Raw genomic sequence first — 13,179 nt, forward strand, 5'->3', positions numbered from 1 at the left:
AGAGTGGCCTTTTATTGTGGGCAGTCTAAGGCACACCTGTGCACTAATCATGGTGTCTAATCAGCATCTTGATATGGCACACCTGTGAGGTGGGATGGATTATCTCAGCAAAGGAGAAGTGCTCACTATCACAGATTTAGACTGGTTTGTGAACAATATTTGAGGGAAATGGTGATATTGTGTATGTGGAAAAAGTTTTAGATCTTTGAGTTCATCTCATACAAAATGGGAGCAAAACCAAAAGTGTTGCGTTTATATTTTTGAGTATATACCACTAGCAGAGAGGAGGTCACCTCCAGTGCAGCTGGAAGCAGCCACTTCAAGCTACCAGCAGAGGCTGGAAGAGGAGAGTTGGACTTTGGTTCTCTGCCCTCACAAGTTATCTGGTCCGAGTGCCCGGTTATGTTACCAGTTGGTCGATCTGGGTCCAGCTTTTGGCCTCATTGGCTGCATCAAACTGACTGCAAAAAAATCAGACAGACTGGGAAGCTGCTCCTTCCCTGATGGGATGGAGTGCATGCGAGCCCAGAGTGCACAACTGAGTACACCATACATTTTTGCAGTGTTAAATTAACACTGCAGAAAGTGCATATGGTCCCATTTATTAAAAAAAACAAAAAAACTCAGAGTGTGCATTAACTTTATTAGTGTTGGCCGACTGATTGAATGCTACTTTAATTTTTTTTTCATATGTACCCACCAGAGTGTTAATTTAACACTTAAATTTTGGGTCCAGCGTTTATACGATACTGCTTTTTTTTTTTTTTTTTTTTTTTTTTTTGGTAGCTCCTCTTGGAATTCGAAAATTATTTGTGAACTGCAACGTTTCATCACAAATCTGTTTCGATGACGTAGAACCAGCAACACTAGAATCAAGTTGCACAGTGACCTCAGAAGGCGATTTAACTGAGTTTATTCATTCAAACAAATATTGTTTCTAAGAATAAATCTGACCTGACTGATTATTGTGTACTTTCTGGCAGAGGTAGAACAAAGTCACCATCAAGTCACTCTCAAGTCATGAATCAGCAAGTCCCAAAGTCTCAAGTCATAATGACCACCAAACTGATGCAAGCTGACTGAAACTTGACTTGGGACTTGTAGATTGATGACTTGAGAATGACTTGATGGTGACTTCGTCCCACCTCTGCTATCTGGTATTATTTGTGTTTTCTAAATATCTCAAATAAACTGAATTTTTAGATGTGTTTAGCTCTGTTTTCAAAAGGCAATAATAATTGAAGCACTGAAATACAGGTTGGAGTTATTAGGTCATTATGCTCTTCTGGTTATAAGTCAAAAAATTGACTCGGTATCTCATAATTGTGTCTTACTATCCTGTAATTATGGCAAAGTATCCCATAATTCAGACTTTATGACTGTATGAGTTATTATTTACAGTCTCATGACTTAAAATATCATTATGAGCATCTTAAAAATATGCACTCCCATATTGTATGAATGCATTCTTATATTGTAGAGCAACTGAGTGGACAAGGGACTGGGCCTGCCAACAGATGTACCCAAGTTCAAATCCCACTCATGCTCCCTGTCTGTGTCCTTGGACATGACTCTTAGGTCTAATACCCTCCCTTTACTTTTCTCTTTCCCTTCATGTTGCACAATGTGCACAAGGTACTGAAGAATGCGCTTACATTACTTACATTACTTTATGTATGAAATAATCATACATTTAACATAGAATAAACTAATTTCAGCCGCATTGTGTTTAATCTTGAACCACTTGCACATTCTTGTAAAATCCAAGGTTCAGTGAACACAGCAGCAGAACGGATTAGACTAATCACTATGAAATCCGAGGCTCCGCGAAGGCAGCAGCGCAGCTCGCTTGTACACAGGGAAGATGGCAGCTTCATTGGAAGACGAATTTGAAGATGCGCCTGATGTCGAGCCTTTAGAACCGACGCTGAAGAATATAATCGAGCAGAAATCTCTGAAGTGGATATTCGTGGGAGGGAAAGGAGGCGTTGGTAAGACCACATGTAGGTAAGTTAAAGGGAAGCGTTACGCGCTCAGCTGTCACCGTTAGCTTGGAGAGCTAGCTGACGTGGAGCTCAGTCATTAAAAAGAACTAAATAATCTGAGTCGTTTTTACGCGCTGAGAATCTGATCACCATGTTACTGACTTGCGATGTGATGTTTTACAGTAAATTTAACATTCTAAGTCATTCTCTGTGTTTGGTGTTAATTTGCCGGCATGTTTGACGCTCTGTTGCTAACTAACATTTGCCAGCTTAGCGCCTTTTAGCATCATCTTACATACGTAATGTATGTTGTTTTCGATCATTTAATTGACAGAACACGCAGTGTCCTTAAAAAGTAGTTATGCCCTTTTACACGTTGGTTTATGACCAAAATAAAAGTCATCATTTGCCCGTTAATCTCAGCCTGAGAAAAAAAAAAAAACTCTCCACCATGATCGCAATTAATTACTTAATTAAACTGATTTAGTTTATATAGTGCCAAATCACAGCAAAGCTGCCTCAAGGCTCTTCACACAGGTAAGGTCTAACCATACCAACCTCCTAGAGCAAGAACACAGGTGACAGTGGTAAGAAAAAACTCCCTCTGATATTGAGGAAGAAACTTCAAGCAGACCAGACTCAGAGGGGTACCCACTGCTTAGACCATTCTAACAGTCACAAGGTTTTTGCAGTTTTATAAAGCTGAAGAAACAGAAAACAGGAAATCAAACAACATAGCATAGCAAAAGAAAAGATGAATTTGATGAGAAGTCCATGCAGGCGTTTGTACCACAGACAGGGTTCATCCAGCATTCCTAATCCCGTCAGTTGGCCTGTTCCTGTGACAACATCCATTTCAAATGCAGACTGCAGTGTGTGGCACCAGCTTCAGGCCTGGCATCTCACGGTCAGTCCAGCACTCTGTGGTTTGTAGCAGTCAATCCTGCAATCCTATGCAATATTATCCGTACCTTGGACAGGGGGAAAAAGAGCCAAATCAGTCGGCCAGAAAAACAGGAAAGCAGAGAAATTACTAAGGTGAAAACCATCAACGCACAGGTTCTGCCTTCACAGATGTGAGCATTTGGTGATTTTCTTCTTTTTATTTCAGGGTGATTCTTAGACTTCGGGCACTTATTATGTCCTTTGATCATATTGTATGAAAAACAGAAAAAAGGGGAAATTTCACACTTTTATAGTTATCTTTACAATGAAAGTGTGTTAAGAAATTTGTTATAGTAGTCTATGATGACTTTTTCACCTTTTTTCAGCATCATTATATGCAAATATTGCCGTTTTGTGCTTGTCCCACACCCAGACTTTTGATCTTCAATGATTAAAAATGAATGGTAAAGAAACGTTTTTTTCTAATGTTTTAAAATATCTCTGAATAAAATAGCAGTAAAATAATCAAAACATAATTGGGGTATTCAATGTCATACAGCTGTTGTGATTTTTTTTAAACAAAATGTAGTTGTCTCACACTATTGCCGGAATTTCCACCACAACACTGTAATGTCCCTAAACAGTTTGTATGAAAGATTGTTTGGGTAGTTTCTATGGAGATAAACAGTGACATCAGAGCACATGTATATAGCGCCAAATCACAACAAACAGTTGCCCCAAGACGCTTTATATTGTAAGGCAATGGTGTGGTGGAAATTACATTTACAAGGCCAATAGTGCCTGTAGTTAAAGAATCACACTTCACTGTTTCACAGTGTGTGTGAAACAGACTGGAACTCTTCCCCTTCAGACCATCTATGAGCAGTCTGTTTATAGGCAAGCACAGAAAATACTCTGTGATCCGTCCCACATCCTCCATCAGGAGTATGAACTTTTACCATCTGGGAGATGATACAGAACCCCCAGGTGCAAACTGAACAGATACAATAACTCTTTTGTTCCAACCTCAGTCAGACTCCTGAGTGCTGTAGGGGTTGTCTGGGAGCAAGGGCTTTGTGCATGGATGTGTGTGCATTTGTGAATATGTGTGTGTGTTTATATGTAGATATGCGTATGTATATACATGTATATAGGTGTGTGTGTATATATGTGCACGCACACAAGTGTATGTGTACAAGTAAGGTGTGTGCTTTAATTTGTTTTAATCTGTTTTTTATTTGTTTTATTATGCTGTTTTAATGGTAAATTATATTATGGGAAATGTGCAATATGCTGATGAATATTCCACAGGCATGCAAGCAGTGTACTGTTTTGTTGTTGTATTTATCGATTTTTGAGACAGGAATGTTTGCTAAGCACTTGAAGTCCAAGACAAATTTCCCTTTGGGGACAATAAAGTGTATCGTATCATATGTTTGAGTATGACCTTTGGATTCAGCATTAAAAGCCACTGACTGTGTGATGGAACACTTTAGACGCTCTAATCACAGTTCCTGTCTCTCAGCTGTAGTTTGGCTGTCCAACTGGCTGCGGTCAGGGAGAGTGTCCTCATCATCTCCACGGATCCTGCACATAATATCTCTGATGCTTTTGACCAGAAGTTCTCAAAGGTGCCTACAAAGGTCAAAGGTTATGACAACCTGTTTGCTATGGTAAGAAACACAAACCCATCAGCACCTACAATGGAATGACGAGCATTTGAGGTGTGTGTGTGTTCGTGCGCACATATTTGAGGTCTGTCTCTTTAAGGCTCAGGAATAGACAACTCATCAAAATATCTTTAGCCTTTAGATGTTTTGACAGCTGTATTTGTTAGTCTTGTGGAGCTCTGCAGTTTTGTTTTGTTTTTTTCCCTCAAACGTTTGTTGAACATCATTGATAGACACAAAACGACAACCACAACTGCTGCATGCAGGAGTGGGTGGTACACCAGTGTCATAATGATTAACTGTGATCGTGCACCATGATAATTGCAAATACAGTCATCAACGCTGTGAGAAATGAGGCCAATGAGAAGCCAGGCCAGAAATGTTATTTTCATGACACTAATGGACAAATAACACCAAATATCCATTCACTGAGATTATGAGTCGTTTCAGTGCATCTGCAGCTCTAGTCAGCTCAGCAGTGCTGAAGCGATGAGGCTGTTATGACCAAAGTTTTGTTTTCTGTTCTGAGCTCCACATGCAAGTCAAAACGCCTGTTACATATGTTTCTTACGAGTCTGCTATCCCATAATATTCAAGTTTTTAGAAAAAAGGTTCAAAGTTCCTGCCCTCTGTAAATTCAGGTGTTTCCCAATTTTGTAAATGTTTAAATATATGAGGTCTGTGATGAAAAAAGCGGTCCTTTTTATTTTTTTCAAAAAATAAATGGATTTGATTCATATGTTTTTACGTCAGACATGCTTGAACCCTCGTGCACATGCGTGAGTTTTTTCACGCGTGTCGGTGACGTCATTCGCCTGTGGGCAGGCCTTGAGTGAGGAGTGCTCCACCCCGCCTGTCGGAATCTCTTTGTCTGAATAGCCGCTGCGGATGGCGCGCGTTGCTTTATCAACATTTTTTCTGGACCTGTGAGGAATATCCGAGTGGACACTATTCGAGAAATTAAGCTGGTTTTCGGTGAAAAGTTTAACGGCTGATGAGAGATTATGGGGTGTTTCTGTCGCTGTAAGGACTTCCCACGGAGCAGGACGTCACGCAGTGTTTCCAGGCGCTGTCGTCGGCCTGTTTCGACCTGAAAACATCTTAATTTAAGGCTTAATTCACCCAGGATGTCGTGAGAGAACAGAGAAGATTCAGAAGAGGCCGGCATGAGGATTTTATGCGGACATTCCACTGTTTAAGGACATTTTGTAATGAAAGACGTGCGCGCAAATTCGCTGAGTCGTTTCCGTGATGACTCGGCAAATCTGTGTGCGCCTCGACAGGAAAAACACCTCCGTGTTGAAAACCATTTGTAAAATTCAGGCGGCTTTTGATGGCTTTCAACAAGTGAGTAACTGAGAAATTGTTTAACAGCTTGGGCATGTTCCAACTTGCCCGTTAAGGTTTCCAACGGAGGTGTTTTTCCTGTCGCGACCCCCCGCGGTCGGGTCCAGCCCGACATGCGATTTTGTCCGCACGTTCTTTCATTACAAATTGTCCGTTAACAATGGAATGTCAGAATAAACTCCTCATGCCGACTTCTTCTGAAAGTTCTCTGTTCTCTGACGACTTCCTGGCTCAACAGAGCCTGAAATGTGGAAGTTTTCAACTTGAAACGGTGAGACGCTGCCGCCTCGAAGCGCAGATCGCCGTCGGGCACCGTGGGCCGTCCTTAAAGCGACACTACCAGACCAAAATCTCTCATCAGCCGTTAAAATTTTTACAGAAAACCAGCTGAATTTATCGAATGGTGTCCACTCAGTTGTGCCTTACAGTTTTGAAAAAATTTTGATCAAACAAAGCAGCAGTCTCTGAGCCATTCCTAAACAATGAAAAAAATCGACGAGAGGGTGGGCCACTCCTCACTCAAAGACTGCCCACAGGCGAATGACGTAACCGACAGGCGTGAAAAAACTCTCGCATGCCCACGAGGGTTCAAGCATGTCTGATGTAATCACACGTGATTCAAATCCATATGGTTTTTGAAAAAAATAATAAGGTCCGTTACTTTTATCACAGACCTTGTATATGTTAAAAGCATAGAAAATACTTTTTACTGGGAAGGGAGATTTTGATCAATTTGTAGTAGATCGTCAGTTCTAACACAGTAAATCTGGCAAAAACCTGAACTGTGGCTGACAGATTGGAACACAACTGTAAATTTACAACCATTATTTCAAGGAGCTCAGCACCCCAGCCTGTCGATCTGCCAGTCCTGGGTAATCAATTAGGTCAGTGAACAGGTCTGATGAGAAATCTTTATTCAAAACCATGTTATAATAGTGTGGAAAAAAAAAAATGTTTTGCACCACACAACCTTGTGCATTCTGATAAACTTGTGAGACAGATTAAATTCAAAAAGAATAAATCTTTATGGAATTTCAAAAGTAAAAAATCAAACATAGGTAAGTCAGAAACTTCAACCTCCAGTTAGTCAGGTCTGCTTCCTCCTGTTCCTAATTCCACATGTAAATAAAAGTGAGTTTCTGTCACCTGCGAGTGACTGATGTAGTTATGTCAGGGCGCTATATGCACTAAACTCAGTTTTTGACAAGTCTGAGATAATATCCACGAGTGTCACATCTGTTAGCGCTGTCAGTGGTCTCACTGTGATTTAGCCTTGTCAGAGACTTCTTATCGTCAATAGGATGAAGAAATATTGGACAAACCATAATTCTGTGGGAGGGCTAGATCACAGCAGGACCTTTGAAAGTGGTAACAGATGTGACAGTCTTGTGAAATTACCCAATGCTGTCGCTGTCCAAAATGTTACAAAAATAGTTCTTAAATTCAGGTCCTGTTGTCTCACCCTAACAGATGTGACACTTGGCTCATCACCAAGTGTCACAGTGCTCTGTCTGCATTTGATAAGCCTTTACACAAGAACAGGCTGTTTGATTTCACCCTCGAGTTTTGACCTCACAGAAGTAAACGTGGAGGTTTTTGTACCGTTTTTCCTTAACACTTGTGCTTACACAAATTTAACATGTTTATACAGTTTCCGCATGTAAATTTAATTTTACTTTTTGCACCATCTGAAACCCAGAAAGTGCATACTTCTGCCAATGTGATGATATCCAACTGTTAAATTGGGATCATCACAAAGGATGCAGGGATTAAAGAATTCTGAAAGCTAGTGGGGTATCTTTGACCCTTGTGTTGCCGTGTGGTGTGTTTTTGAAATACCAGGAAAGCAGTCTTACCAGGATCTGCTCTAAAATTCAGTCAGTTCTCCCCTGACCCAAGGATGTCCCCACAGAAATGTCTTGAAGTCCCGCCTTCTGCTTTTGGAGTTCATCATTGTTTCTCAAATCAAAAGGCAAGCAGAAGCACATAAACATTTCCAGTAACTTGCACAACTCTGGCTTGTGCTTGTAGGAGATAGACCCGAGCTTGGGCGTGGCTGAGCTACCTGACGAGTTCTTTGAGGAGGACAACATGCTCAGTATGGGTAAAAAGATGATGCAGGAGGCCATGAGTGCCTTCCCTGGGATCGATGAAGCTATGAGCTACGCCGAGGTGATGAGGTAACCTATGGAGATATTCCAAAGCCAAACCTCACTTCTTTCTTCTTACCACTTGGTCATGGTGATAAACAGAAGTATTGAGCCTTTAAGTACTTTGTCACTGTGGATTTGGATCTTTTCTCAGTTGGCCTGAAGCTTCATCAGGCTGTTTTCTGTACCTCAGGTTAGTGAAGGGAATGAACTTTTCCGTGGTCGTTTTCGACACTGCTCCTACTGGACACACGCTGAGGCTCCTCAACTTTCCCACCATCGTGGAGCGGGGTCTGGGTCGCCTCATGCAGATCAAGAACCAGATCAGTCCATTCATCTCCCAGGTGAGGATTGTCAAGAAGGTTTTCTGGTCTGGATTATAAAATCAGGTTTCTCATGTGACTGTGGTCAGTGTTTCATAAAGTTGGTGACATAATTCATATGTTGTATTCATTGTCATTTTTGGGGGCCTGATTTTTAAGGACAAACTCTGCCTTTAAAAGCATCTGTGTGTCTCATTGTTTGTAGATGTGTAACATGCTCGGACTGGGTGACATGAATGCAGACCAGCTGGCTTCTAAACTTGAGGAGACTCTGCCAGTCATCCGCTCAGTCAGCGAGCAGTTCAAAGACCCTGTAGGTCACCAAAACTGTCATGCATATTTATATCAAACAAGCATGTTCTATTCAGAATTTGAGACTATGCTTAGACCAGTGGTCCACTCTGGTGCTGAGGGGATTTTGTAGCACGTTAGTCCTGTCAGTAGATCTCTACACTTTTGCTTTATCCTGTTTTCCATACTATAAGTTGCACCGGCGTATTAGTCACATCTGTCTCAAATGCATCATGAAGAGTGAAAAACAATAAGTTACACTGGTCTGTAAGTCATATTTGTTTTTGAACTGTGATGCTCCCACTTCATGCAACAAGAAGCAAAATTATTTTAAGCAGTGCCTTAATTGTTGATAGCTTCTACTCACTAACTCTGTATTTTGAGTTAACAAGCTAATTAATGTTATTGCACGAGGTGCAAAACCCAAGTAAACTGCTTCATTTGGCCACTGAAAAGAGGATCACAGGTGAGGTAAACGTGCAATGTAATTAAATGTTTGAAAACCCATGTATTAAGTATTTATAATGGAAACATTTACCTGAGCTTTGGCTTGCTGACCTACCATTGCTGCTCTTGTCTCACACAGTCCAAACAAGTGAACTGCCAAATAGTATGAAGGCAATAGTAGTTTTTATTCCATAGCATAGCTGTTCAGTTTGAGAACATGATTTCTTAAACTTGTTCCAAGACACAGAATGTGTGTCTAATTCAGACTGTCTTGTTTAATGGCGGTTGGCATCCAGCTTAATGATGCATTACTGCCACCTTCTGCTGCGGAGTGTGAATCGCAGTCCCTCATTCATTATACATGAGTAGCTTGTCATGTGTCAGTGGTGCCATCTTGTGACCACAGATGACAATGCAATATTTTTTTCCACATATACGTTGGTTCAGAATACAAGTTGCAGGACTTCCCAAAGTCGGTAAAAAAAAAAAAAAAAAAAATCTATAGTCTGGAAAATGGTGTTTGGGTTCCACTTTGTTGATATTATAAAGATGATGTGAAGAAGATCTTCTCTCAAACTCTCCTTCCTCCCACTTTTGCCTGTCATCAGGAACAGACCACCTTCATCTGTGTGTGCATCGCCGAGTTTCTGTCCCTATATGAGACAGAGCGGCTGATTCAGGAACTAGCCAAGTGTCGCATCGACACGCACAACATCATCGTGAACCAACTTGTTTTCCCCGACACAGAGAGGCCATGCAAAATGTGTGAAGCTCGCCATAAAATTCAGTCCAAGTATCTTGATCAGGTAAGCGGTCTGTGTGTACGGTGTGTCTGTAGCCTCTTTTCCCAACAGACACGTCCTCAGGGGCACACAGGTATATGTTGTACTACCTGTCATATCAAACAGTTCAGGAACCGTTTTTGTTTGTGTACCAGGTTTCACATTTGTAGAATACAGAAATGTCAGGGTCCTTTAAGTACTTTAAGCGTGAAGACAAAAGTAAATTATATTAATTAAATCTGATGGGTGTTTTTAGACTGTGGTTTCTTTATTAGTATGTCAGCAAAAGACTCCGTTTGAAAAGCCCATTAATTTTCAAATAAAGAACAGTCGCATAGAATCTTGTTAAAGCTTGTAACAGACCTTTTCCAATTCATAAAAACTTGTTTTTTGTTTCTGGAGGTTTATAATGCAGTTCTTAATTGCAAGTAGAATGGGGGAAAATAATATTGTTCTTGCAGATATTTCACTCAAAACAGTTGTGAGCGTCTATGGTCAAGATTTGTCTTTAAATTATTTGGCATTTGGAAGCTTTTCATTGTTACTGCAGTTAATTTATGATGTGACTTGACTTGTAAATATTGAAGTGGTTGGAGCACTGAAGATTTGGTCCCACTGACACTAAATGGTAAACAGACTGCATTTATATAGCACTTTTCCATCTGCATCAGACGCTCAAAGCCCTTTACAATAATGCCTCACATTCACCCCGATGTCAGGGTTCTGTCATACAAGGCACTCACTGCACACCAGGAGCAATAGTGGATTAAAGACCTTGCCCAAGGGCCCTTAGTGATTTTTCCAGTCAGGCGGGGATTTGAACTGAGGATCTTCTGGTCTCAAGCCCAACACCTTAACCACTAGATCATCACACTGACTTCTAAAAATGCCGCTGCCGCCATCTCTCTCTTCTGTGGTGTTGCTGACACTTGAGCAGTATTTGTCCACCTGTGATGACCAGTTTCACACAACAGTAGCACCTGAGAGAGTTTGTGATTTCTCATAGTCAAATACACTGAATAAATCAGTGCACTTGTATATTCACAACTGGAAGTTGTGCTTGTCTGGTAAACTTTCGTATCTTAAAATTCAATAACTGTAGAACTCTCAAAATCAATTTTTACATTCATGATAACAGGTCAAAGCTCTGTGTGCCAAAAAAAAAAATGTATTCATATGTGACATTTATAAATGCCTTTTTATTTCTTTACTGAATTTTGGGTTTCAAGTAGGAAGTTTACCAGAATTAAATACTCGCATCATCCACTAGATGGCAACAAAAGTGTCTCAAATGTGCCGCAAGATCTCCACTGTTTATTCATTTCAGAAGTTTACTTTTGGTGAAAATAAGACGGGGTGACAGTTAAATTTTTTTGGAGCTGAAATGTTCAAGGTAAAGTCACTTAGAATGAATTTGCCTGGTGGTGTCCGCAGCACGGCCCTTGAATGTTCCTGGTGTTGGTTTGTGCTGACGATCTGTGTCCCTGTTTCAGATGGAGGACCTTTATGAAGACTTCCACATAATCAAGTTACCACTGCTGCCACATGAAGTTCGAGGTGCTGACAAGGTTAACACATTCTCTAAGCAACTACTGGAACCCTACAAACCCCCAAACAAGTGACATCCCCGCCCTCTACGGACCACACCTCCACAGGCCACACCCCTCCCAGCTCTCCCCTGCCAGCCTCAAAGCCTGCAGCAACCTCAAAGTGATCCTCAGCCATCCAGTGCAGAGCGTGCTCGCCGCCACCGCCACAAGGCGCACATCCTTCCTGAAGGCGAGCCGCTGAAACACACACAGCGTACGCGACATGTCAGACAAACGGTACAGAATTATTCCAACTCACCATCTCTGTGACAGGTGTGCTTTAAAAAAATATATTGTAAATGTAAAATTCAGACTTTCCAGCTTTGATGTGAAACTGAATCATGAGATAAAACTGCTTCTGGATGTGAAGGTTTTCTTTATTCTCCAGTTTATTTCAACACAAACACAATGCAGAAGTCAGTAACTTAAATCCATATTTGTTCAGGTGGATTCTTACAGATGTGATGACGGGAAGAAAATGGATTTTAAAATGTTTAACAAAAAGTCTTAAATTATTTTTATTTTTGAGAATCTTTGCTATTACAATAATGTAAACCAGAGCAGTTTGTTCTGCAGTCATTCAGTTACATAACGAATCACACAATTATACTTTTGTCTATAAAAACACACTCATCCCTTTTGTCTTTTATGACATTGTTCAGACAGTTAAAAAAAAATACTTTTTAGTGTCAAAGTGGGGAAAAGAACACTTAAATAATCTAAAAGTCATGAGTTATATGAATACTTTCCCTTCATTATCACACTCATGATCACTTTTACAGCCTGATGGTTTCATATGAGTCAGACACTTTTTTTTTCTTTTTTTTTTCTTTGTTGTCATAAAAACAGGAAATGTTACAAGTGGGATGAGTACATTTTACACAAACAGATTGTCTACATTTACAGTTTAAATGGCTTCTTCACTGTCAACTGCAGCGCTTTTGGTGACTGGGGGTCATAGTTCATCATATCTGTGATTAAGGTGACGCTGGATGTGAAAACAGTTTATTTTGGAGTTGCTGAATTGTAAAATTTAAAGGCTCATTCAGGGGTCACAGGAGAACTGAAGTCATTAAGAGCTGATTGTTAATGATTTAAGGAGTAGTTACAGCAAATTTTATGCAAATTTCCTGTTTATTAAATGAAGTGCGATTGGCTTAACTTTATTTTTTATTCCCAGACGTCAAGCTAAACCCGGAATCTGTTCATGTTCTCACTAAACGCTTTTGCATAAATCTGTTTTCTACAGATTTTCTTTAAATTATATTGCGAGTGTTAAAATAAAACTTTCTTCAGTTGAGCCGCTCGTGGTCTTTGTTGTTTTTCGGGGATGGGGGGGGGTGTGTTTCCTACCAACTGTTTAATGAAGTCTACTAATCCTGATGCACCAAACTGAGTCGCAGGCTGGCGGCGACGGCATGAAGCCTCAGTTCACTTCAACATCACTGCTCGGGAGCAACAAACAAACGTCCCGCTGAAGCGATTTCCAGCTGGAGTCACGCAGAACTTTCACGTACAGCAGACCTCATGTCAGCGAAACACCTCTCAGGAATATTATGAACTTAAATGCAGAGTGTTTTTGCAGGAAAAGGTTCTTTAGAAGAGTTCCTCAGGTCTGACAGTCGTAATTAGGGGCAGCTATTTCTTACCAGGCCTTTCCATGGTCCACTTGTTCTCATTTGCTACTGTACTGTGCACTCCGGCCTGTCG

The 13,179-nt window shown here is 40.7% G+C and overlaps 1 protein-coding gene across 1 annotated transcript; it reads left to right on the top strand.

Moving 5' to 3' along the window:
* Nucleotides 1–1,809: 1,809 nt before the first annotated feature.
* get3 (guided entry of tail-anchored proteins factor 3, ATPase) lies at nucleotides 1,810–12,769 on the top strand. Its single transcript, XM_034188571.1, has 7 exons — nucleotides 1,810–2,007; nucleotides 4,396–4,543; nucleotides 7,919–8,067; nucleotides 8,231–8,381; nucleotides 8,566–8,673; nucleotides 9,707–9,904; nucleotides 11,374–12,769. The coding sequence occupies exons 1-7, from the start codon at nucleotides 1,865–1,867 to the stop codon at nucleotides 11,500–11,502; spliced, it is 1,026 nt and encodes a 341-aa protein (XP_034044462.1). The 5' UTR covers nucleotides 1,810–1,864; the 3' UTR covers nucleotides 11,503–12,769.
* Nucleotides 12,770–13,179: the final 410 nt, after the last annotated feature.

The sequence above is a fragment of the Thalassophryne amazonica genome, chromosome 15 (assembly GCF_902500255.1).
Source record: "Thalassophryne amazonica chromosome 15, fThaAma1.1, whole genome shotgun sequence".
Taxonomy (NCBI): domain Eukaryota; kingdom Metazoa; phylum Chordata; class Actinopteri; order Batrachoidiformes; family Batrachoididae; genus Thalassophryne; species Thalassophryne amazonica.

What these genes read in the sequence shown, in the direction of transcription:
- get3 (XM_034188571.1), top strand. Translation starts at nt 1,865, where the DNA reads ATGGCAGCTTCATTGGAAGACGAATTTGAAGATGCGCCTGATGTCGAG. An exon ending in AGCTACGCCGAGGTGATGAG is followed by an intron (nt 8,068 to 8,230) that starts GTAACCTATGGA and finishes TCTGTACCTCAG; the next exon opens with GTTAGTGAAGGGAATGAACT. An exon ending in TCAGTCCATTCATCTCCCAG is followed by an intron (nt 8,382 to 8,565) that starts GTGAGGATTGTC and finishes CATTGTTTGTAG; the next exon opens with ATGTGTAACATGCTCGGACT.